Genomic DNA, 26,463 nt, shown 5'->3' with positions numbered 1-26,463 from the left:
TATACACTAATATGTATAAAATGGATAACTAATAAGAACCTGCTGTATAAAAAAATAAATAAAGTAAAATTTTAAAAAAAAAGAGTTAAAAAGCCAGCATTCCAGGAGGGAAAACTACACTGTTTAGTATATTGTAGTATAGCCAGCTGGTTAACAGCCTTGCCTAAATTAAATTCCTGCTTGTCACTTACTAGCTATATAACCACAGAGTAAATGACTTGTTACATGCGACGCACTTTTTTAAAGTCTCTGGCATATAGAGCTTTCCACAATGAGAAAACTGAGGCACAGAGAGGTTAACTAACCAACTTGCCTAAAGTTCCCAAAACCTTGGGAACACCCAGCACTGCTAGTGAAATTTACAGAAAGACGAGGAAAATATAGCCATCTTTTTTTTTTTTTTTTTTTGCGGTACGCAGGCCCCTCACTGTTGTGGCCTCTCCCGTTGCAGAGCACAGGCTCTGGACGCGCAGGCTCAGCGGCCATGGCTCACGGGCCTAGCCGCTTCTCGACATGTGGGATCTTCCCAGACTGGGGCACGAACCCGTGTCCCCTGCATTGGCAGGCGGACTCTCAACCACTGCGCCACCAGGGAAGCCCCCTAGCCAACTGTATTTTACACAGTCGAAACATAGGGCATCTCTTATACCTGTATAACCAACAACTGCTCATGCCACACCCTACTCCAGAGTGTCCCTAAAGCCTTTTAAGAATCTTTTACTGTGTACTGGACTTCTTACTGAGCAGCAAGGTAGGAAGCACTGCCATTATCTAAATTACACAGAACCATCTGTGGAATGAGAAGAGGGGAGTGAGGCCAGCCCAATCACCTACACTGCTGCTCTTCAACCATCCTTGAAGGACATCATCATGAAAAACTACAACAAATTTCAACTGACAAAATCTATAGAACACTGGAACAGCCACTATTTTTAATACAGCAACATAACTGAAAACAGTATACCACAGAAATCATTCTAAGATATCAATATCATTCTCCCTCTCCTAAGGAATTCTCTAACTTATTTGAGCAGAGAATACTTTTTTTTTCCACAATAAAACTAATAACTTCTTGACTAGAGGAACAATGTTCCACGAAACACCAATTTTTGGTAAATAGCCTAGACTCAACCCATTGCTCCAATTCATAACATACCCCATTGCCAAATCAAGCGCCCATCCCTATCTTGTGCCACTTCACATTAACACTCCAAACCTCAAAGTAAATTACTTTCTGTGCTCATATCACAAATGCTTTCTTACTCATAGGTGTTTGCTCATTATATTTCCTGCCCCCCTTCCCATCTCCACATACTCTACTCAGCCAGGGCCAACAGCCTGTGTTCCGGTGCAGGGACCATGTACTCAGCCCTTCACCATCCAGCTCAAATTCTACCATTCCTATAAAGTTTACCCTGAGTTACTCTGTCTGGAAGTAACTTCTCCGTTTTCAGAACTCTTAAAGCACTCTGCACCCCTTTTACAGCATCATCACTTGCTACACAGCATTTTGATTATTTTTATGTATGATATGCCATTTAACTCTTATTTCTCCCATCTCTCAACACCTAGCACAGTGCCTCACACATGTTAGCTACTCAAGAAATGCTTGTTGAATGAATGAGTCTGAGAATCTTATTTCCCATTGGAGACTCATAATTAGTTTTTAGTAAACAGTTAAATAGGCTGGACTTCTCCCTCAGAGAACACAAACTATTTGAAGTTGCCAAGAGCTACATCTTAAATCAGAGAAAGTCACTGAGCTATAGAGCAGAATTTCATTCACACAAGCTTCCTTGTACTTACTTGTTTACGTGTTCTTCTCTGTGAAACAGGCCTTTATACTGCCAAAACTGAGGAGAGTGGAAAACATAACTAGTTTAATTTGTGTTTAAAAAAACGTAGCCAATCAAAATGTAGTTATGACAGCCTGAAAATATGGCTCAAAAATTGCTATGTTATTATAAGATACCACCTATCCTACAGAATTTTCCTCTTAATCATAGATGTTTTGGAACTTTTTCTGATAACTCAGGTCTTTCCCAGATAGTGCCTCACCTCCTCTTCATGGGAAGAGGGAACTAGGACCTAAGAAAACATAGTCACCTTATAAACCAAAACATGATCCTTCTAAATCCTAGGAGATAAACAGCAATGACTTGGGAAGAGAAGAAGAAAGGAAGAGTTAAGGAGATGAACAAAGCAGTGGCAAAATAAAAGAGAAGTCAGGCTTGCTTCTGAAGGAAAAAATCAGGTATCAAAAGGAAGAAACAGCTTCAGGATTTGAAGAGGTTGTGGGGTGGGGGGAAGTGTTGCGGTCAGGAAGAATCAGAAACACAAAATTGGACAGAATGAAGTTACTCACCCTTTGCACTGTACAAGATCTCAGTCCTTCTCCAACTGCCATAGCCCTCAAGAGGCCCCCTATGTTTACTGTCAGTACCTTCTATTTATCCATCGACCAATACTTACTGAAAATCAACTATGTACGTGGCACTGTTCTAGACACTGGGAAAACAGTAACGAGCATTCATCTGGCACAAAGAACAAGATATATGCTATTGTTATTTAACTTTTTCAGGTCCTTTAACCCTCAGACTATAAACCTTTTGAAGGTAATATATTTCAACTAGATTACAAACACCTTGATAGTAAGGTAAATATTATGTACTAAATGTCATTATCCTCATAGCTTCTTATATCTAGATATGCCACAGGATCTATTCGTACCCCCGTGTTGCTACCAACAAAAAGGAAAATATTCATCATGACTATGTGCAGGTGAAGTTATGCCATCACAAACCAAAAGCAGCCAAAAGGGAGACCAGAACTGCACCTAAGTTCCTGGTTCTCTGTACTTCTGATAAATTCACCGGAATCAATAGTTCACCATTTCCCTCCCAGATTTCTACACTCTCTTTCCACACTCAACTATTCCCCAAACAGTGAAAATATGAGAAATCCATTTTATACGTGGTGAACTTTTTGCTAAATTTAGTAATAAAGGAAATTCAGAGAGAAAATAAGCTACAAGAGAAAGTGTCATAGTGCCAGTCACAGCTCAAGTAATGGTGGATCTAATCAAGTGGACCAGAGAGAAAGGAAAGGGTGACGCAGATGATCCTGAAGGTCCCCTTCCAGTGGAAAAAAATTCATGAGTTCTCAAGGCATCATATGACACAAAAGAATCCATCAACCAGCCTGGTCTCCACATGGACAGTTTACACTGAGCAACACCCTTCCATCGTCTCCATCAAGTAGACAATAAGCACCAACATGTACTTCCAGATGTACAGTTCTCCCAACTCAAATCTGTTCCCACTTCTAGAAAAACAACTGAAAATACATATCTTCCTAATGATGGATCATGAGCATTTTTTTCATTTTATAACATTGGCACATATAAAGGTGTACCACTTACTTGGCATTTAATCATATACCACTTTGAGACATATTGATTCTTACATTGTCTCATGTTACATCAGAAAAGTTCCTTAAGGGCAAAAGCTGTCTATGTCTTCTGCAACTCTGTACCTGCCATACCACAGTATCCAGAAAATATAGGCACCAGAAACAAAATGAAACAAACAAACAAAAAACACCACCACCAACCTGCCCAACACAGACAGACACAGACACACACACACACACACAAACTGCTAGATAAATGGCTGACTTTCTATTTAACTTGGGATTCCTGGAAGGGTGCAATTGCATATTATATTCACTTACCTCTCTGTATGGTCTACAATATAATTAGCTACGTCAGAGGAACATGAATAGCTACTACTGCATCTAAGCCTCACATTTTTCATCTACAAAAGCAGAAAGATAAATTAAGTAATTCCTCCTATACTCTGATTTTGAAATAGTCTTTCATTCAAAAATAAAATATTTCTGGAGACATAATATGTGCCAGATACTGAGGCCCTGAGGATACAGAGATAAAAGTTTAGGCCACTGAGGATACAGAGATAAAAGTTTAGGCCACTACCTAGAGAGGCATGGTCTAGTGATCATAATTTGAATTCCTCCATCTGGTCTCTGCACCCTGCCTGACCTTGGTCACACTCTGCCCAGGTCACCAGATGACAGCATTTCATATGTTTGCAAAGCAATCTATGTAAGCAGTGAGGAGGGGGAGTAGGCTGGGGATGCCTACGGCTATGGATAAGACTGACAGAAAGGGGACAGCTACTGGGGAGGGGTGTGAAGACAGACACAGAGAAAAGGGTTACTCCCCACCCATAAAGAGCCATATGCCTATATGGAAACATAGGGAAATAATTCTATCTGCCTGGAACTGTTATTATCTCTATCATCTAAACAAGATGAGGGTTTCCCTCACACACTGAAAACCCATTTTATTACACTGAATGCTGCAGTCACTTCTGACAGCTTCCAATGGAGCACAGAAATAAGACAAAAGAAAAACTAACAAGCAAGAGAGTTTCATTTTAGTCATTAATTTATCTACTTTCTATGCTTTTCTTCTCCTTACCTTACCCATGAGCTTAGAGTAACAAAATGCCCAAACCGAGGGATAGGTTAGAAGGGGAGAAACAAGGAGACTGTGCCTAATCTTGAGACAAATAAACTACATAATTAGCCTCTGAATAAGGGAGAATTGGTTATAAAAGTCCCCACTTTTAGACACAACAGGTTTTTAGAGATGGATGTCTCAAAAGTGAATTGCCCTGAGGTGAAATTCTGATCGCATTTACAATGTATCTTAACTATGCCTGAGCTGTTACCTTTATCTGTTTAGACATGGATTGAGTCCTCAAATGAGCAAAATCTGCTGTGTAAATCAGCTACTTAATTAAAGAGAAAAGTTTAGTAGGCTGCAGGGAGAGATTTGTTGAAATGGTGAATTAAACACCATTACAGGAAGAGGCTTCCTTCATTTATTAATTCTATCATTAATCTACAAAATTTAAGTCAGTCAAGAGTAGTTGCTGTTTATGCATTTTTCACTTAAAGATAGTAGTTTAGGGTAAATATTTACTGAGAACCTACCATCTCCAAGGTGCTCAGCTCATGAGCCCCTAGCATATGAGGGGAGAAAAGGCATAGAAAACAGTGTTAACCCCACAGAATTTAAATTCATGGTAAATCTAGTACAGTATATTCTCATATTAGTACTTTTTAAAGTATTGACAATCCTAACTCTGGTCTACTTGCTCACCAACTCTCCTGAAAACTGTTTCTTGCTTTTCAAACCTCTACATGCACAGCAGAAGACCTCACTTCCTTATTAAGAATATTCACCTATTCTACGCTCCTTCCCTCCAGTTAAAGAGTAGCCTTATCTCTCCTCTCTGATCTACTGTAAATCCTTCTACTTGTGCTCAGAACCAACCCCATATTCTCCCAACCTTCTCAGGAAACTTATATTATTATTTCATTTTCCTTGTATATTCAAACTACCCCTCTCACATAGTCTTCCACTGCCTTTTAAACATGCTCAAGAGTCTTGCCCAATAAACACACGCACACACACACACACACACATACACACACACACACACCATTCTTATTAGACTCAACTGCTGCATTCAGTCATCCTCATTCACAGCTAAATTTCTGGAACTTCTCACAGTCTTCATTTCCTCCCTTCCCACTTGTCCCTCAAGCTGCTTCCAAATTCCAATTAAAGCTCTTAGTAAGGTCATGGGTAGCTAAATGCAAAACACATTTTTCACTTCTCACCATACTTAATCTACCAGCAAGTCTGATACTCCCTTCTTGACTTCTATGATACAACCCTCTCCTGGTTTTCCTCCTATTTCTCCACTCACTTCTCTGTCCTGTAACAGCCCATCCTCTCTACTCAACCATACACTCTAAGCAGATGACTCACAAACCTACAGCCCACATCTTTCACTACACTCCAGACTGTAACAAACTGCCCCCTGGATAAGGCATATCAAAATTCATTATATCCAAAATTAAGCTCATGCTCTTCTTGTCCCCCATAAACTTATTTCTTTCCCCTCAAAAATAACATCAACCATCCTGCTATACAAATCCTAAAGAACCTTAGCAATCATCTTGGACACGTTTCTCACTGCAAAATCCAGTCCATCACCAAACACTGTTTGGTGAAACAGTGTTGAAAGAAACACTGTTTCTTTTAAATTCAGAAGCAATATTCTGGGGTTTCTTTCAGGCAACATTTAGCAAATACTTCTCAAGCTCTGTGAGAAATCTCGCAGATGCTTCTTAAAATGCAGATTACCAGGCCTCTGGAGCACAGATTTATCTCAGTATATGTATAATGATGCTCTGAAAAATACTGACTATACTTCAAGAATCACTTAGGCATGCTGCCATTGGCTAAAGCAACCAGCCCCTATGAAGATCTTAACTAATCTTAAAAGATACTATAAACCATTGATTTTGGGGAGGAGGTGGGGGGGGAGGGGAACCTTACTTCTGTTTTCTGCTACCTCTTCCATAATTCATTTTCATCACGAAATTATCTTGTGTTATGGTACACAACAAATATTGATTAAATATTTCTTCAATTGAAACTGAGTTGAACCGCATTCATATGTCATATTTACAGCTTGCAGAATTATACTTCATTTGTTTAATGTAATTAAAGGTATTAATACATCACAATTATCTCACAAAGCACACCACTGCTTCCAGATGTTCTAACAATTGAACAAGTGTGAAAGCCACTGCATTAAAAACTGAAAACCTGGCACCAAGTGTACTTTGTCATATCAAGTTTAAACATTACATAAATAATGTATTTAACCTAAGATGAACATATGAGGAAAATCAACTTATATCACAACAAAACATTAGTCAGGAAGATTCAATTTAAACAGCTTTTCCTAAATTGTACTATTCTTGTTGGATATAAAGTGAAGACAGCCAACATTCCTTATAGTGTATTTTATGTCTATAATAGAAATAACGTTGTCCTTCCTGAAACAGCATAATGAAGCTAGCCATTTTCTTTTCCAATCCACCCTGTGGCCTCAGCTACCTGCTTTCCTAATTCCTTCTATTATACCTTATCATTCAAACCACTTGCAAAGAATGATTTTCAGACTGGCAAATTCTAGATTTAAGACTGAAGCAGATTCCTAAATCTTCTTCCCGTAACTAAAAGGTTGCATAATGAATACATAACACTTCTACTTTTCTGTTTCATGTCCTACCTACCTTACTGAACTCTGAATTCCTTATTAAAAAGAAGTCATGCCATCCTACTTTCCATGTATATGTTACATATGAATAAATGCAATAATGCATGTAACACAAACCCTTATTATTTGATACGATCACCTGGTCAGAGAATACACTGAAATTTACTATATATGGAAAAAAATGAGTAACACAGCCAAAATTATAAATAAGATTTTAACTGGAATATTTTCTACATACATTAAGAACTATTATCAATACTTTGTACCCATTTATATTTAACAATGGGTAAAAACAATCAAAATTTTAAGAACACTGCTGCTGTCATTCTCCCGAAGAAAAGTCTTTCAGCCTCAGAGAAATGTATCTCTGCCTCAAGAATAGGTATATAAGATTAAGAGACTTGCTGAAGTCTGTAATCCCAAAACCTAGCACAGTCCTGAAAACATACTCAACATTCACAAAAATGTCTGTGGAATAAAAAATACCCCATTCCATACGAGTTCGTATCAGGCAAGAGTTAATTAGCCTATTAGAGTCCTTCAGAAATTGCATTATAACCTATATGTACATAAAAGTAAAAAGAAAATAATAAAACTATTCTTTTTTAATTGGGTCAGACACCAAACTAAACCAACTGAAAAAGAGAAAACACACACACAGTGTAGATTATCAGTTCAAGATGGCAAAACTGAGCTCATAAATGTAATCAATGCCTACCCAACACTCCACCCCCAATACCCGCTGAAATAATCAAAGGAATAGATTAAAAGAAAAACCCAGGGGAAAAATCTGTAGCCCACTGAAAATCACAGAAGAGTGCCAACCATATGTGGGCCTGGGGTGCCTCCAAGAAAAAAGCCTGGCAAAGCACCTGGCAGAGCATTCACATTGCAGATCATGTGTGAAGTGAAGTTTTGAGACAAGGGGCAGAAAGAGAAGAGGCTGCTACTGCTAGTTCCACAGCCAACTGCCAGCATTTAAATTGTGAATTTTTTAATTCCAGCACTGAAAACAAACACAGTAGCAGTAAACCTATTTCACAGCAGTATGACTATACCTTGCACCCCTACTCCCTACAAACCAACGATCTAGCAACACAAAATTACTGCAAGTCTAAAATTTTCTCCTTTCATCTAGACCTGAAACATTAGAACACGAACCCACGTAAGTTTAAGAGTCCATCTCAACTAGCAATACTCTGCACGCACAGACACCATCCCATCATTACAAGTACCCATCAATAGACACTTTAAAAGACCCAGGAGCTAAAGCAGTGATCTATCAACTGAAACAAAATTTTTCACCTGGAAAATTTACTGAGAGAACTTTAAAGTACTAGAATTCCTAACTACAGAAATCTCAACTGTAGAAATCCTAAAAAAACTTAAGAGAATACCATGCACATGAAAAGAGAATCTGAAATCAGGACAGACTGCTTTCAGCCCCAAAACAACTGAATTATTTTTCAAAGAAATACAACAGGGGCAACAAATGCAGATTGCACATGACAAAAAACCAGACAAGCGTGAAAATTTCTAACAGAACATAAATAAGAGAAAAGACGAAAAGGGGCATTGCAAGAGTTCAGCTTCCAGGAATGATGGAGTAGGCAGTTCGGACCAACTCTTCCACTAAGGAGAAATAAAGAAACTAGACAAAATACAAAAGATCTGTGTGAGGGCAATCAAGGTCATGAGGAATTAAGGGACCAAGATCTAGAAAATGAGAAAATCAAAATAAATAAACCTGGTATTTGGAGCTTTTTTTTAACCTAGAGGTATCTGTGGATTCTAAAGGCCACTACTGCTGAAGAGGCTGAGAAGATGAGCATAGCTCTTGACAGACGTAAGCCCTGAGGGGACAAAAATTGGAGTGAGGACCTGCCAAGGAGGAGGATAAACCTCTTAAACTGTGGATTAGGACCTCAAAGGGCTACATACAAGAAATAAAAGTAAACCCAAAATATTTCAACTCATAAGGTCTGAAGCCCAATTTTAAATCATCTCAATCCCTGAATGAATTAAAGTGACCTGAGATTATTAGTGACTTCATATAACCACATTCCAGAAGAGAAGCAAAGGTAAATCCTTTCTGAGAGAAGATAGTAGCATTCAGATTATGTCTATAATTTTTCATAAACAATCCCTGGCACTCAATCACAAATAAACAAGCACATAAAAACAAAAGACAACCCCAAAACCAGGAGAAATAACAAATATAAAAGTAAACCTTCATGGTAACACATATGACAGGGTGGGTTAAGGAATAAAGATACAGTATGGAGAATTTCAGCAGAGACCTAGAAACTATAAAAGAAAACAAAACAGACATTCTAGATCTGAAAAATACAATAAATGAAATTAAGAAATCAATAAATGGAGTGCTGCCTCTGGTTAGAATGCAGAAAGTCATAAGAGACTGTCACTCTTACCTCAACAACCAAAACAACACAGATAAACTACAAAAACCATCGTTTTTCTGAACCCATCAGAATGATGAGGATTCAGAGAAGCCTTAAGCCTGAACTCCAATGGGGAAGAAAAGATATTTGAAGAGATAATGGCCAAGAACTTTCCAAAAATGATGAAAGTAATCATTCCACGGATACAAGAAACTCAGCAAGAATGATAAATACAAAGAAAATCACAACGAGGCTCATCACAGTCAGATTTCTGAGTATCATAGATAGAGAGTAAATCTTAAAAGTGTCCAAAGGGGGAAAGAGGGAGAGAAGCACATTCCCCACAAGAGAGTAAAAATAAGACTTATGGCTGATTTCTCATCAAAAATGGAGTTCAGTGGACAATGGAATGACATTCTTAAAGGGCTGAAAGAAAAAAACTGTCACCTAGAATTCTACATCCAGCAGCCCCCACCAAAAACATCAAAATTGAAGATGAAATAAAGATGTTTTCAGACAGACAAAAGCTGAGTGAATTCATCTCCAGGAGACCTAACTAAATACTGAAGGATATTCTCCAGGCAGAAGGAAATGACCCCAAATAGAAGCTCAGAGATGCAGAAAGAAATGAAGAGCAACTGACAAATAAAAGCAACATGGATAAATCTAAATCAAGAATGGCTTATAAAATAATAATGTCATGTGGCTATCAAATATAAACAGAACTAAAATACACAACAATAACAAAAATTATAAGAAAAGGACAAATAGAATTAAGGTGTTCAAAAGGTCTTGTATTATCCAATAAATGGTAAAAGTAATAAGTCAAAGATACATTTAACACATTTTTGACCGGAGACGTATTATGGCCACAGGCGTTAGTGTCTGCAAAAATCCCAGTCAATAATGTGTTAAGAACCACTAAATGAATAGTAAAAGAATATATAACTGGTAACTAAAAGAGAGGGAAAAACTGCATAACTGAAGATAACCAAAAGGCATCAAGAAAAAAGAGAAAGGGGACCACAGAACAGGCAAAGCAATGAGAAGTAAATAATAAAAATGGAAGATTTAAAGCTGAATATATTAGCCATTACATTATATGTAAATAGACTAAGAGCTCTAGAAAAAAAGGCAAAAATTGTCAGTCTAAATAAAGAAGAAGAAAACCTAAGAGTATGCTACATATACAACATAAATATACGACTATAAAAATGGCTGAAAGTGAAAGGGTGAAAACTCTTATTTTAACACTAAGCAAAACAGCTGATATAGCTATATCAAAATCAGAAAAAAGTAGACTTTACTCACCAGAAAGACAGCAATTCTAAATCCGTATGCATCTAATAATATAGCCTCAAAACATATAAAGCAAAAATTGACACACCAAAAAAAGGGGGAAATGAAGTGTCATAGAGAAAAGAGACAGAGAAAATATACTTATGTGGAATTCCAGAAAGAGAAAACAGAGTATAGGTAGTAAAGTAATAGAAGAAATTTTCCTACCCTAAAATAGATTCGTGTGTTCAGAACAACAACAAAACTCACTAATAAAGAGAAATGATATCATACACACATTTTAGGTTAAATGAATTCAATCATACATGAGAAAATATTAAATAGAACCATTCTACCTGCCATTCAGTATAAGCATGCAATATGAGATATGAACTTGTTGTTCTCCTAGTTGAGCTCAGCTCCAGTGTGCCTCTCTTAGTATGTGCATCTCATCACACTTCAGTTCTAGAGTTAAAAAAAAAAATGATTTTGAACAATACAAATGCAAGTCTTCGTCTTTATTTAGTAGTCAACAAAAGAAATAACTTGTTCCAAGACTAAGAAGAAAAGTTATCTAAGCCCAACTTACTGAGATGAAATATCAGCCTCCAATGTAGGGTCTTCCTAAGGTATTTAAATGAGAAAATGATAATATGCAGTTTTCACATTACTGGCTGAATTTAAACCTAATGTCTAACCAAAAATGCAACTTCACTGTACCATTTTTTAAAGAGAAAAAAAAAAACAATGAATAAACTTCCATCTAATCATATCCTGATGAAATTTCTAAATCTCAAAGTCCAAGCACACACAAAATTCTACAAATATACAGATTTTTTTAAAAAGATGAGGGTATGAAGGTACCTAGTAGACATTACTATTATGTATAGCACTAAATTTGGAGGGCAGGGGGGGCTGTCCAGTGAGTTCTAAAAGAAAAAGGAATCTTACATCAAGGTCAAATTATTATGCGTATGCAGAGGCAAATCTTAAAACAATTTTGAACAAAGTGGAACTACATACCAAGTTAGTACCATAATATTACCTGATATTTCTTACCCACGAACATTAATGACTGATAAATAAGGCTGATTCTGAAACTGCAAAATCTCTACCTAAATACACCTACTCTGAAGAAGGAAGTGCACACTTCCACAGAATTTTTTTAAAATAAGGATTTCTTCATAAAGTAGCAAAAATTAATTCCTCAGTAACTTCCCAATACACATCATCCTGAAGCTTATTTCTGCGGCTCTGAATAAAATCCAGAGAAATCAATGTTTCGTAAAAGATACCCACAAAGCCTAACAGGAAATAAATGAAGTTTTAGGAAGCAAATATGTAATGATAAGGTTAACTTTCAGGCATTAAGAATTGGAACAATCACTACCTCCAGCTTCCCTTCTAGCATCACAATCTTTAAAGATTACCTGGCCTATGATTTCATCATCTAATAATCACCCGCCATTTCATAACAAAAGATAAACTTCAGAATAACAAAAGTGAGCCTTTTCTAGAAATGGTTTACTGATCAAGAACATTTTTGTTGCCTTTGCCTTTACTCTGCCTCAACTCATACTGCTCTTCATTTTACTCTCCTTGCCAGAAAATCCTGCCCATCTAAAAAGCCTTCTCACGCCTTCAAAACCAGCTCAAGTCTACCTCCTCGAAGAAACTTGTTAACCAAATACTCCAAATTAAACAAACCCTTATCCTTCCCCACATAAGCTTACTCGTTTAACAATCTAATTATACACAGCCATCAGATAATATAAACCAAATTATATAAGTTTTATCTAATTTTCATGTATTTTTAGCCTCTCCATCCAGTTTATAGAAATAATAAAAACAAACAACAGTTTACATTTAATGAGTGGTTAAGATAAACCAGGCTCTGTTCTAAGCACAGATACATATTAACTCATCGTTTACCTCAGTTCAGAGTGATAAATTATTATATATGTTATTTATAGTAAAGAATTGGGGGCACTTCCTGGTGGTCCAATGGATAATACTCCACGCTCCCTATGCAGGGGGGCCAGGTTTGAACCCTGGTCCAGGAACTATATCCCACATGCCGCAACTAAGAGTTCACATGCCGCAACTAAAGGATCCTGCATGCCGCAACGAAGACCCGGCACAGCCAAATAAATAAATAAATGTTTTTAAATAAATATCTTACAATTCTTTAAAAAAAAAAATTGTTCAGAATTGCCTTTTAAGCTTCCCCTCTCCCTGCCTAGCACTCTAACCCAGGGCCACACCATGCATGTAGAAGGGAAAAGAACAAACATTATGTTAGCACTATCCCATTTATTCACACAGATGTTTCTGAATAAGATATCCAGGGGCAAAATGAACTTTTATCATTTTACATAGCTCTAATTCTAGGTACTTATCTTGTTCTGCAGACAGAGTAATATTTCCTTCCTTTGGACACCCAATGATGGGTGTATATTCAAGTCTTTGCCCTAGGTTTTCTTCTTCCTTCCTCAGTGAAATGATCTAGTCTCATGGCTTGAACTATCACCTCTATCAGATAATTCCTGAACCTATATTTCTAGCCAGAGGTCTAGAGAGACCTCTCATCTGAGTCCCAATTCTGTAATACCTTTACAGAGATGATCTGCTGACATCTCAGGCTCAGGGTATTCAAAACTGGAAATCATATCCTGTCCCTTAAACTTGTCTTTCCTGCTACATCCTTAATCCATTTTCCACTTTAAACCACCACCTCAGTATCTTGAGTCAAACTGGCATGCAAGTATTTGATTAACTGAACTTACTCTGAACTAAAATTGCTCTGTCTTAAAAGAGGTAGTAGCATCTGTTTCAATTCCTATTTTTCACTCAAATCAATGAGCTCTTTTTCCTTCAAAATAGAGCAGTTTGAAAGTTTATGAATCTATATAAAGCAAACATGAACAGTGGTTAGCAGAAGTCGGGTAAGCAGACTGAGTCGACTACTCTATGCACTTCTCATTACGTGACAAACCACAAGTAGCCATGGGAGTTTTGACAGTTGTTAAGTTTTAAATTGTTCCTATTCTTAATTATATTGTTTAATTTACATTTATAAGTGAACCATTAATTCAAGACAGGATAAAGGAATATGAACAAAAGACAAACAGACAATTCTCAAAAATAATATAAACCATTAATAAAAATCTGAAAGATGCTCAATTCCATTAATAATTTTAAAATATAAAATTTAAAGAGATATACATTTTCATCTATCAGATTGGCAGAGACTATGAGGTCTGAAAATAACTAGTATGTTGGCAAGGGTGTGGGGAAACAGCACTCTCTCATTTGCTGTTGATAGAAAAAAATCAGCTTTTTGGAGAACAACTTGGAAATAACTAGCAAAAAATTTAACACACATGCTCTTTTACCCTACAATTCCACATTTACAAACTTATTCTATACTATATTTGAACATGTGCACAAAGACATTTTGTAAAAGTGGGTTCACTGCATATGTCTGCAATAAAAATTTGGGAGCATCAAAAGAAATTGGTTAAATAAATTATGATACATCTATAAAATACCATGTGGCTATCAAAACAACTGTGATAAATTTGTATGTACTCACATGGGAAGATGTCCTAAAACACACTGGAAAACAGTATGCACAGCACTGCCTCACTTGTTAGTTTTGTTATACATGTATATGTTATATATTTTAAATATTTAATTGTATAGATAAAACAAAGTCCATAGCTATTAAAAGTGATTATCACTGGGGAGAGGGTTGGAATGTATGATCTCACTTTTTATTTTACATACTGTTTGAAAATTTTCAAATATTTTTTATTTTCTTAAAATCAAACCAACAATTAATTTTACCCCCAAATTTAAAGTTGACATACATATTTTAGCCATCAGGGTTAAAAATGCTGCTAACAGAGAAATTCTATGGCTTTGAGGGGTAGGGACTAGCAGAGAAGGAACCCTGCCCTGGCACCTCACCTCTTTTCCTATCCATATTTCCTTTTCTCCCACCTCAAGTGTCAGCCTGGACTCACACTAATTTGAGGTGAGATGGGACTAAACAGAATTTTCTGAGGGAAGATATTTCTTTCCAGACAGCAACTGTATCTATAGGAGGAGGGGCAAAAGAAATGGCCAGGGGCAGGAAATACCCACTGGCAGTGATGGAAAGGAAAAGAAACTTTCCTCAACTTGGCTGAGACAACCATTTCTGTTTAAGGAAGTTCTCTGTGGTCTTATGTTTATTTTAAATCTTATTCCTTACAAAGGTGACTAACTGCTGTTGTTAGGGGGCATTTCAAGACAGTCTTTCTACCACTTCTGATCAACTATCGACTTAGAAATAAGACAATACAGTCTGTTAGAACTACATATGAATTAAAGATAAATAGGCTCTAAATAAAGACTTTTGGGACTCTGAGAAACTTATTTACTTCAATGTACAGACTTTGAAAATTATTTCTCTTATTCCCTAGTCTTCAGTTACGTTCTGGAGGTGAGGGTGCATGATGGTTGAGTTCTATGTAGGTGGGGTGCTATTAATAAAGGGGTTATCGCCATAGGAAGTGTACATACCATCTCCTGGACACACAACACTGTGTAAATTTAAAACTAATAACCCAACTTCAAACCAAAAGTTTTCAACTTTTAACCAAAAAGATCCTCAAATTTTAGTTTTTACATTAAAAGTCATGCTATGAATAAAAATTATAAATAAAACTTATAATTTGTTATTCTAGTCCCTGAATTTGTATATGATAATGCTATAATCTTAACTAGACCTTACACATAAAGATATTTCCTGGTAAATTTTTTTTTTACTCATTTACTTTGCACCTGAAAAACAAATGTTCTGTATTCAGTTTCCATGTGGTATCACTTTAAAAATTCACTCTGCTCAGGACTCCTAAGTTTTACTGGCTATTACTGACCAGTAATAAATCCTGAAAACCTGTACGATCAATCTCCAGATTTCCTGAAGACATGGAAGTAGCTGCACCCCCAGATGGCTCCATTATTAGCATTCTCATATATTCAAACATTCCAGTAATCATTTCACACAGAGGAAATGAAAAATAACTCTGAGAGTTCTAGTCTACTGACCTGTTAAAACTAAGTTGGGACTACTCTAAAGACATAGAACCAAAATTATGAGAAAAGTAGTACTATTACTTGATTAATAGTAACACAATGATTCCAGAATTTGTTTCTCCACCTACAGCAGTAATTACACTTTCTCTCTCCAAATTAAGTTATTATCTCTGCTATTAGACCAAGGATAGAAAATATGTCCAATTCATCTTAGTATCTCCACAGTGCATGGCTTTGTGCATAATTATACCTCAAAGATAACATATTTGCAACTAGTCAAAATTACCTAAATTTCTAGTTTTGGCTATACAAGAACTATCCGACTGACTACAAAATTAAATGTAAACATCCTTGCCATAAAACAAACTTAAAGGAGGCTATTTCTTAATGCCATCCGCAGCAACATGGATGGACCTAGAGATGATCATATTAAGTGAAGTAAATCAGAAAGACAAAAACAAATAACATATAATATCACTTATATGTGGAATCTAAAATATGACACAAATGAACCTATTTACAAAACAGACTCACAGACATAGAAAACAAACTATGGTTACTAAAGGGGAAGGGGATGGGAAGGGGTAAATTAAGAGTTTGGGATTAGCAGATACAAACTACTATATATAAAATAGATAAACAACAAGGTCCTATTATATAGCACAGGGTATCCTATAATAAACCGTAACGGAAAAGAACATGACAAAGTATATGTATAACTAAACCACTTCGCTGTACACCAAAAATTAACACAACCTTGTAAATCAACTATACTTCAATAACAAATTTTTAACAAGAAGTTATTTCTCATGCTTCTTTTTAATAGGAAAAGCAAAGACACAATCTGAAATTCAGACTGCCCAACTGCTAACTCCTTAACAAGAAGAACTCAAGTACTGATTTTAGTAAAATAGGACATATAAAACCACTCACTACCTCTCTCTCCTTTCTTTACATAAAGAAGTCGAAGGCAGAATCAAAATATCAGCTAGATCAGTAACCCTGCCAGTTTACTTTACATCCGTTATAAGCCTAAGAGTATCTAATATTTCAAGTAGTACTGCAACTTAAATATCTCACAATTGCTTAACACTGAAGCTTTATTTCTTGAAATCAGCCCTAAAGCTATTTTTACACATATAAAATAAAATCATACACAATCATTTACGGGTAATTTAAAAGATTTTCCCAATCATATCCGACTTCACACTGGGAAAAAAAAAGACGCATAGTAACTTGGGCTTTAGAGAATGACAAAAGGTAATTCTTGAATCAAAGAACAGAAACGAGATCAGTGTTCAAACACAAAACTTAACAGAAGTCATTTAGCTGAGATAAATCTACTACTCAATTTTATAGACTTCAGAGTTATAGAAACTTGGAGATAGAAGGGACCTTTGAGATCACCTATTAATTATTAATTAATTCCTTCAGTTAGCATATGAAACAGAGAAGCTATGGGACCTGCATTTTAAAATTATGGCCTTAAGGTCACAATTAAAGATGAAATATCTTGAAGAAATTGTAAAAGTACTGGTCAATGAATGGTATTACTCAATGGTATCATTACTCTTCTAAAATAAATGGAACCCTGACTCCCACATACACACAAAATTATCTTTTCACCAATAATCCTATACAAGGGAATCCAAAATACGGAAGGAAAGACTACACGTGGGAAGATGTTCATTACAGCATTCTTTATTAGAGCAAAATACTGAAAACAACGTCAACATCTATAAAAGGAGAATATTCGTTAGCAGCAGTATGCAGTATAATAAAGAGCATAGACTTTCGACCTGTAAAGGACTGGATCTGAATGCCGACTTTTCCACATGAGAACTGTGAGGCCTATGACAAGTCACTTAATATTTGACACTCAGTTACCTCAACTGTAGAATGGGGAGATATTACCATCTTCCTCACAAGGATGTATAAAGGATTAAATGCATGTAATAGAGAGTGGTACAGTGCCTACAGCTCTGTGAGTATTCAATAAATACTTTTATTGGCCACTATTAATATTATATTCATTCACTGGAAGAGTACAGACATTTTAAATAATGATTATAGGAAAATCTGTATTCAGTGGTATGGAAAGATCTCCAACGCATTATTAAGTGAAAAACAAGTTGAAAAACAATTAGTATGATCCTGCTTATGTGTAAAAAATAAAACTATACACACATATCTTCTGTAAATACAGAAGAAAAAGTATTAACAGTGATTATTTACGGGTTAAAAAAGGAATTTGCTGATGGAAGTTTTACTTTATGTACTTTCTTTTTACTTCAAAACAAACATGTATTTAAGTATTTTTTAAAAAACTTATTTTAATTGACGATTTAAAGATAGTGCGGCAACAAAGAAAATGGAATAATGCACATATAAGGCTGTACATACACCATGATTACAACAAAAAATGATGTGCCATATAGATAGTGAATAGAAAGAAATATACCAAAAGTTATACCAGTGGGTCTAAATGGATTTTTTTGTCTGTTTTCAAAATCTTTAGTCAAAAAACTCCTTTGATTCTAAACAAATCCAAAACTGGGGTTATATTTTAATATCATCTTTCACTGGCTTGTGTCCCATGACAAAGTCAATTTTTAAAAATCATAAACACTTTTCCTCACCTCATTAGCTCTCTGGGTCAATAATATCTTACCTATAGTCATTTCCATTGACTGTTCTCTTATTGTTGATGCAATTTTACCTAGAAGCCAAAATGCCTACCAATGGCATGGTAAATACCTCCCAACCACACAAAAGTCAGTAATAAAATGAAGGGTTTGGCAAGAAAGACTATGAAATAGGTAAACAGAACTTCCACATCATGAGATTAATGTTACCCCTATACTTTATACTAGCATAGAGAAAACTCGTAAAGAAGAAACCAACAATGATCAATTGCTGGAAAGAAAACTACACTTTCAAAAAATTTAATAGAATTATACTATATTTTTAAGTTCACAAAAAAACATTAAAACCATTCTATACAGACACTGTACTTTACAGTTTATAAGCAATTTTACATTTCATTCTTCTGACAATTCAGTTAGGCAAGCAAGGTATTATTCTTGCCTGCCTATAGCCCCCAACAGATATGTGGAAATGTGTAGAACCATGAGTCACATCCAAATCCTCTGCCTCCATATCCTAAGTCTTTTTTCACCATTCGACATATTAACTTTCATATGGTTTACTAAAAGCGGTCACATTTCTTATCTCCTTTGAACATTCATCCCGGAAATCTATGAACTCCTTTATACTTCATCCTGTTAGGCAGGCAAAGCAGGGCATCGCTCTCTGTTTACAGATCAATTAGTATGATCACTGATCTTTCCAAAGATGACAAAACTAATAAATATTAAAATTGTGGCATATCCAGAAGAAGATGACCAAACTCACAAAAGGTCAAAAACTAAGTAAGATGAAGAGTGGCTGAAGGAATTAGGATGATTAATTTAGAAAGAAGGAGAGAGCAACACACACACACACACACACAAATTCTGTCATCAGACATGTGAAGGACCATCATATAAAGGGATCAGATTTGTGCTGTAAGGCCCGGGAGTTAAAAGAAATTCAATATTCATTCAATAAACAATTAATGGGGATCTACTCTGTGCTAGATGCTTGTTCTACACCACGTAAGAAAAGTCCAAATCCTCAGGAGGGTCAGACTAGTAGAGAAGACAAGAAATAAGTAACACAAGATGAAAAGGACTCAGAAAACTATGGGCACACAGAGAATGACGACTCTAACTCTCTTTGGGGGAGGGGGCTAGTAGAAAAAAATGCACTGAACAGATGAGTAGGTGGGAAGTGGCATTAGCAGGAAGAAAGGGACTTCTCTGGTGGTGTAGTGGTTAAGAATCCGTCTGCCAATGCAGGGGACACAGGTTCAAACCCTGGTCCAGGAAGATCCCACATGCCACAGAGCAGCTAAGCCCGTGCATCACAACTACTGAGCCCATATGCCACAACTACTGAAGCCTGCACGCCTAGAGCCCGTGCTCCACAAGAGAAGCCACCGCAATGAGAAGCCCGTGCAGCGGAACAAAGATGAGTCCCCACTGGCCGCAACTAGAGAAAGCCCAAACGCAGCAACAAAGACCCAATGCAGCCAAAAATAAATAAATAAATAAATTAAAAAAAAAAAAAAAAAAACCCAGGAAGAACGAACAGCATGTGCAAAGGCCTGGAGCCCTGAAGCTCTGCAGTTAACCTGGAGTGGTGGAGCACCAGGTACACATTAGAAGTGCCAAGAGATGAGGCTTTAAGCTGGGAGTGTGGGAGGCCTGTAGTAAGGAACACAAAAGGCCTCACAATCTTCATGCCAAGAAGTTCAGACTCTAACACTCAAGCTACAGAACACTAAGAGTTTATAAGTAGCAGAGTGGCATGCTCAGAAAAACATATAAGAAAGTTCATTCTAGCAGGAGGACAGACTTCTAGAGGCTAACAGCAGAGATAAAGAGATTAATTTACAGAGCTACTATTGTTACTCTAGGTGGAGTGATGATGATTCGAGAAATATCTAGGAGGTAAAAAAAAAAAAAATCAAGGAGAACTACTGGCTATGGGAAATAGGGAAGGAGGAGAGTCCAGGATGACTTCTAGATCTCAACTTGGTTGAGTGATGAACAGTGATGTCCAAGGTGGGTAACAAAGGAAGACAAGTCCATGCAATCATTCAAACAATATGAGAGTCGTGGACCAGAAACTGGTTTGTTATTGTCTGGAGAGAGGGGATGAGGGAAGAGGTACAAAGATGAGTTTACCTTTGGTCTTGTGTAATGCAAGGTACCTCTTCAGTGAAGCTACAGAGTGACACGTGAAGCAGAGTGGACTAGAAGAGTCATTAGCTTACAGTAGCAACTGAACACAAGTAAAGTATACAGAATGAGATCAACCTTAGATACCAATATTTGATGAGAATATGAAAGAAAAACGTGAAAACAAATGAAGACTTGATCAGAGGAGCATGAGATGAATCAGGAGATAGAGTGACGCCAAAAAAAGGCAGGAGAAGATTGAAAAAAATTCAAGAAGGTGGGGAGGGTGAAAATTAAAGTTAAATGTACTACATAAAGCAAAGTTTACTAAAAGAAGTTATTCAAAACGGGAATAGACTACCTTGTGAGGTAATGAATCACATCATCAAGTTAATGATTCAGGCAGACAGAGTCACCTATGCAGGATGTTGACAAGAGGATTCTTACCTTAAATGAGAAGTATAGCTACATGACCTCTATAGTACACCTCTGAAGTCTAGGTCAAGGCTAGCCTCAGCATCATTAGGACATCAAATGTTCTTTTGCAATCTGATCAGAGAATTGGATATTTGATTATTCTAAGAAAAGTTTTAAAAAACAATTTCTATATATTTCATGTAACTCAGAAGCAACCAATACTGGATTAAAACTTTTCACTATTTCTGCTCTTGGGATACAAAAAGTTGATGCTGAAATGGTAGAAATAGCTTATCTAGTCTACTTCAAATTCAAGCTGATTTCAAATAAGCTCTCACATTGTCTTCCTAACGTTCTCCTTTCTGGCATCCCAATCCCACCTGAGCACCATTCCTTAACCTGTTCACTCTGATTAGAGAAGACCTGCAATGCACGGGTGACTTTATCATGTCATCTTTCCTTAGGTCCCTGCATATCTTTTCAGTAATCTGCCCCTCCTTGCTTCCTAAAGCCAGACTGTGTGCCTAATCATTTCCAACCCTCTGCCACTGCTGACCATTTTCTATCACCAGTCCTTCTCTCTTTTCTCCACCTCCTCATGTCTACCCAATGTTGGAAAAACACTCCATTTATCCTGTTTTCCCACATCCTATTGTTCTCCTTTTACTACCAAATATCTCCATACCCTACCACCTATTCACTGTAATCCCCTACAGAAAGGTATCTCAGCTACCTCTCTACAGCAATTAAAAAATTAAACCACTTACGAATGACATCTGATTTATTAAAACAGCTTGTTCCATTGCTGCTTACTCCCTTCTCAATCCCCTTGATGTCTCTGCAGCTTGCGAAAGAACTGACCAACCCTTCCTTGCTGCAGTTATTCCTTTCCCTTTTGCAGTGAGGCAGAATGGTTTGTGGAAAGCACTCTGCACAGGATCAGAAGATCTGTGCTCTAGACCCAACCATACCACTAATTAGCTGTGACTCTCCTCACCTCCACTTCTACTCAGATCTCACTTCCGAGACACCCCGACACCCAGTCTAGGTTAGGTCCCTGCAGTATACGCTTTCTCAAAACCTACTCTTCTCCTCAGTAGTGCTTATCACAACAATTACTATATAATTAGTGGCTAAATGGCTATCTTTCCTACCCACACGCCAGACAGCAAACTCCATGAAGGCAAAGTGCACATTTCAGCCATGCTTTACACCTCTCATCAGCACAAAATAAAAGCCCATCAATTGAATTAATGTTGAGACAGACGTTATGACTTCCTAAGAGACTTATTATTTTTATTAATCTAAAATTACTAGCACTTTACTTACAAAATTGACAAAATTTTAAGCAGTAACACACACATAATAGGATGAACTACATGTTAAATTAAATAAGAGTCTTCCAAGATAGTTACATTTTTCTTGCCTATCCACAAGAATAGAAAGGGTTGGATCAGTTACCTACATTTCAGGACCAACATGTGTACTCTAGGCTGAATGTGCTAGTGTGATACTAAAACACTATTGTTTATGTGGCTGTTTTGATAATACCCATTGGTACTTCAGGGTTAAAGCATTTAACACTGGCAAAAGCCGTGTGCTACATATACTCTGTAAGAATACCAAAAGAAAGCTTTTATCAGCCAAATTACATTGCCGTGTGATTTTAAATATAAACCAGAGAAAAACAAGTAATGGTTTAGTGAATAGAAGCTGCCACTGTGCCTGACAAGATGACTTTCAAATACAGAAATTTCAGATCTCATGCAAGCAGGTGAAAGTTGTTAAGTTTTATGATACACCACCTTGGTCAAACAATTTAAACAGATTACATGCTAATTTGTCCTTCATCTGCTGAGTGTGTCCCGCTCCACAATTACACTGTAAGGTCCTTACGGGCAGGTTTGGCGTTTTGTTAATTGGTCCCCTTAAATAAATAGGAATGCAGGTGACTTCAATAATCTATGATATAGAAAACCTGAAAATGGCTTTTGCGGCTAAATATACTTAAATATTGCCACCTGAAAACAACATTCAAGTACTTAAAATCCGATGCTTAGACCATTCCCTAGGTTAAGAGCAGTTAACAGGCTGTAAATATAGTTGTAATTCCCAGGAAAGAACAAGCATTTTCATAACGGGAACACTAACAGAATCACTTGGAGCTGTTCTCCAAGGCGCCCTCATCGTTAAGTCAACACCACTGGTTATGAGGGGACAACCGTGTCCCTCGGACACCCTCTATCTTCCACAGCCTCGGGGCTACAAATCCCGCACGAGGAGTCCCTCGAGATCAACCAGCGCTTCCCTGAGACTTCAGCTGGGAAATCCCTGGCCAGGGAATGCGGAGTTCAAGCCCCCCTCCCGCTTCCTTTCCTGAAAATTAATGAATTGGCCGTACGATTGTTTATTTAATGAGGTGTGTAGTGGCCTCTACTGGTGCTTGTGTGAGCACAAGAATGTCCCACTCTTACAAGTGGGATGAGCCTGGGGGAGGGGAGGGAGGCGAGGGGTGAACCTGCCTCCGGGTACAAAGCGCAGAACTATAGCCCGGAGCCCCCGATGCGCCCCCACGGCCGCCCCTCCCCCAGCAGCGCCCCCGCCTGCCCACTTCACTCTCTACCCTGCGCGACCCCCTTTCTCCTCGGCAACCCGAGACGAGGCAGAGAAGTTCCTACACGTTTCCTCCTGGATCCTAAACAAAAACACCGCAGCGGCCGCCGCCGGTGCCGGTGCCGCGCCCCCGCCCCCACCCCGCGCCTCCCGGGCCCGCACCCCGCGGCCGCCGCTTACCTGGGGATTGCGGCGGGGAGCCGCTCCTGGCGGCCGCGGCGCCCGACGCCCGGCGCTCGAGCAGCAGCAGGCAGCAGAGCCAGAAGGAGGAGGTGCTGAGGAGTCGCCGGGCTCTCCGCTCCGCCGCCATCTCTTCCCCGCGAGCGGCGGCGGCGGCAGCGCGGCGGAGCCCTCGCCTCCTTCCCTCCCGCGCGCCTCAGCCGGTCCCTCGCTGCAGGCTAGGCTCCCGCGGCCGCCGCCGCCGCCGCTGCTCCAGCCCGGCCCGGCCCGCGCGGCCCCTCTCGCGGGAGGGGAGACTCGGGGGCGCCTCCCTCCTGCAGTGGGGAGGAGAGGGGAGGAGAGCGGAGAGCGGGGAGTCACTACATTCCGGGGCGGGGAGGTGGGTCTGTCTCCAGGTTCCAGGCGCCGCCACCCACCGCCGACTCCGGCTCCACACAGCAGCGCAAGGGGGGCGGAGACCACGGGCGGCAGGGGTGGGGGGCGGGGACCCGGGGCGCGCACCCCCGCGCACGCGCAGGCGCGCGCCTCCCTCGCCGACACCCCCTAGGCTCCGCGCGCGGCCCGCCCCCGCTCCAATCCCGGCTGCCGCCTCGCGGGCCGCGGCGGCGGGCACGCTCCCCTCCCCCTTGTCCCCGGAGCCGGGGACAGGCTCGGGGAGCGCGCGTCGAGCGCTGCTGCTGGCGTCAGGGAAACCCCGGAGAAGCGGATCCTCCTCCTCCTCCTCCTTCTCCTCCTCCTCCTGGTCCCCTCGCACCGGGGAGAAATTTCCCCCGCCTCACCTCTCCAGACGCCTCTGGCTACGGAGACCTGAGGGCGAGAGGCGCTCCGAGCCCGGGCTTGTCCGAGAGGCCGGAGCGGGCGCGCACCTCTTTCAGCCTGGGCCCAGGGCCCCTATATAGGGCCTCAGAGGAAGCCGAATGGCCTCCGGGAGGAAACCTGGGTGCGCAGAGGGTCGGCGTGGGGACTTAACGTGCCAGCCAAAAACAATAGCGATCCCTCCCGGCTCTTGCTGGGACCTGGCGCGGCTCCCGTGGGAGGGGGCCCGCCGCCCCGCCTCCGACCTCCCGCTTCCCGGCCGGGCCGCCCTCGCCGCGAGCTTACCCAGGACAGTGCCGGGCCCGCCCGGACTGCTGGACCCGCCCCCCCCACCCGCGGCTCTCCGCCCGGGTCCAGGGAAGCAGGGCGCAGACAAAGGTGCCCGGTGTCCACTCCGCCAACCAGTGCGGGGACCTAAGCCGAGCCCCATGACTCCCCAGGGCTGATCCTCGGGCTGTAACTGAGACCTTTTACCTCTACTTTTGCGGGCCACCTCGCATTTTCGTACCTGGAAATAACGTCTCTTCGCTGGTAAAGCGGGAGCAGGAGGGATGTGATTTTAAACCACTTGGTAATCGTGAGGCAGCACCCAGGCTACCCAAAGTTAGGAGTAAGCAGTTTGGAGTTACACTGCTGATGAGAATACTGAAAATCTTATAAGTTACACCCATGGAAAATATTTTGAGAAAATTTTGTTGTGTTGGTTATGCACTTGGAGAGTCATGTTCGATTGTTAATATGAGTTGGATTTTTATTCACTGTTCCGTATACCCAGTAACCAAAATGTGTTGCTTTCCGCAAGTAGATGGCTAGTTCTCTGACTTCCACAGCCCTCTGTGCCTTCTCGTAATTACTTTCTTCAGATATTTTCTTTTATTCTCAAGTGGCAGAAAGCAGTGTGAGGTTTGCGGTAACATTGGGAGGGGTAAGCTCAGAGTCCTCATAAAACCTCTCAAACCATCAAAACGGTGGAATCAGGAACCCTTTGAAACAATTGACGCTTAAAACAGCAAACACGGGCTTATTGTTTTCCACTAGGGAAACAATTTAAATATCTTTTTGTTTTGGTTAGACTTGTTAACCAGCAAAAATATTTCCTAAATACCCCTGATTGACCAGTTACATTAGAAATAGATTACCTCCCAATTACTTCACAAGTATTTGCTTAATTAACCTTTAATAATCACATCATTATTCAGTTTTCTGAGGTAATTAATGAGAAAGCTCTTTGGAAACTGTAAATTGCCTGGCAAATGTTAATATTCAGTCATCTTTTCTAAGTCTGGAAAATTTTCATTGTATCATAAGTATAAAATGCATAATAATGTGACTTTGAAAAGGAAACTTGCATTTATCTCCAAGTTTGAAAAATAAATGAGTTGTGGCTGATAAAGTAATCAGATTGTTTTTCATGTATGACCTTTGTGAACTCTCTAGTTAATTTATCAGTCCACTGTGTGTGTCAGGATTAAATCAGAAGTTTAAAGCACCTTCTGTAAAATAGGGTGACCGAATAGTATATTGCTGGCTTGTGCTTAAATCAGTTTTAACAAAACCCACTCTAATAAACCAGTAATAAATGAAGCCCCAGATTAAAAATTACAGATTTTATAACAGTTCAAGAGTAAGACTGTAAAGTAACCCAGACACACACTTGAATTCAGATCCTTCACCTTGTTTCAATGTAACCGACATTGTAGACATTCCCTTTCAAAATCATCA

General features: G+C 39.1%; 1 protein-coding gene across 5 annotated transcripts in view; it reads right to left on the bottom strand.

Moving 5' to 3' along the window:
* The window catches only part of NEO1 (neogenin 1), a 240,200-nt gene extending 216,104 nt beyond the window's left edge, over positions 1-24,096 (bottom strand). For all 5 annotated transcript variants that reach the window (XM_029239259.1, XM_029239260.1, XM_029239256.1 and 2 more), the window contains exon 1: positions 23,926-24,096. In XM_029239259.1, coding sequence (XP_029095092.1) covers positions 23,926-24,055 — 130 coding nt within the window. In that variant the 5' untranslated portion in view covers positions 24,056-24,096. The remainder of the gene's footprint in view (positions 1-23,925) is intronic.
* Between the last annotated feature and the right edge of the window lie 2,367 nt (positions 24,097-26,463).

This window comes from Monodon monoceros, unplaced genomic scaffold, assembly GCF_005190385.1.
Source record: "Monodon monoceros isolate NGI ecotype Baffin Bay Population unplaced genomic scaffold, NGI_Narwhal_1 Super_Scaffold_21, whole genome shotgun sequence".
Classification (NCBI taxonomy): Eukaryota; Metazoa; Chordata; class Mammalia; order Artiodactyla; family Monodontidae; genus Monodon; species Monodon monoceros.
This window is presented reverse-complemented; position numbering and strand designations above follow the sequence as displayed.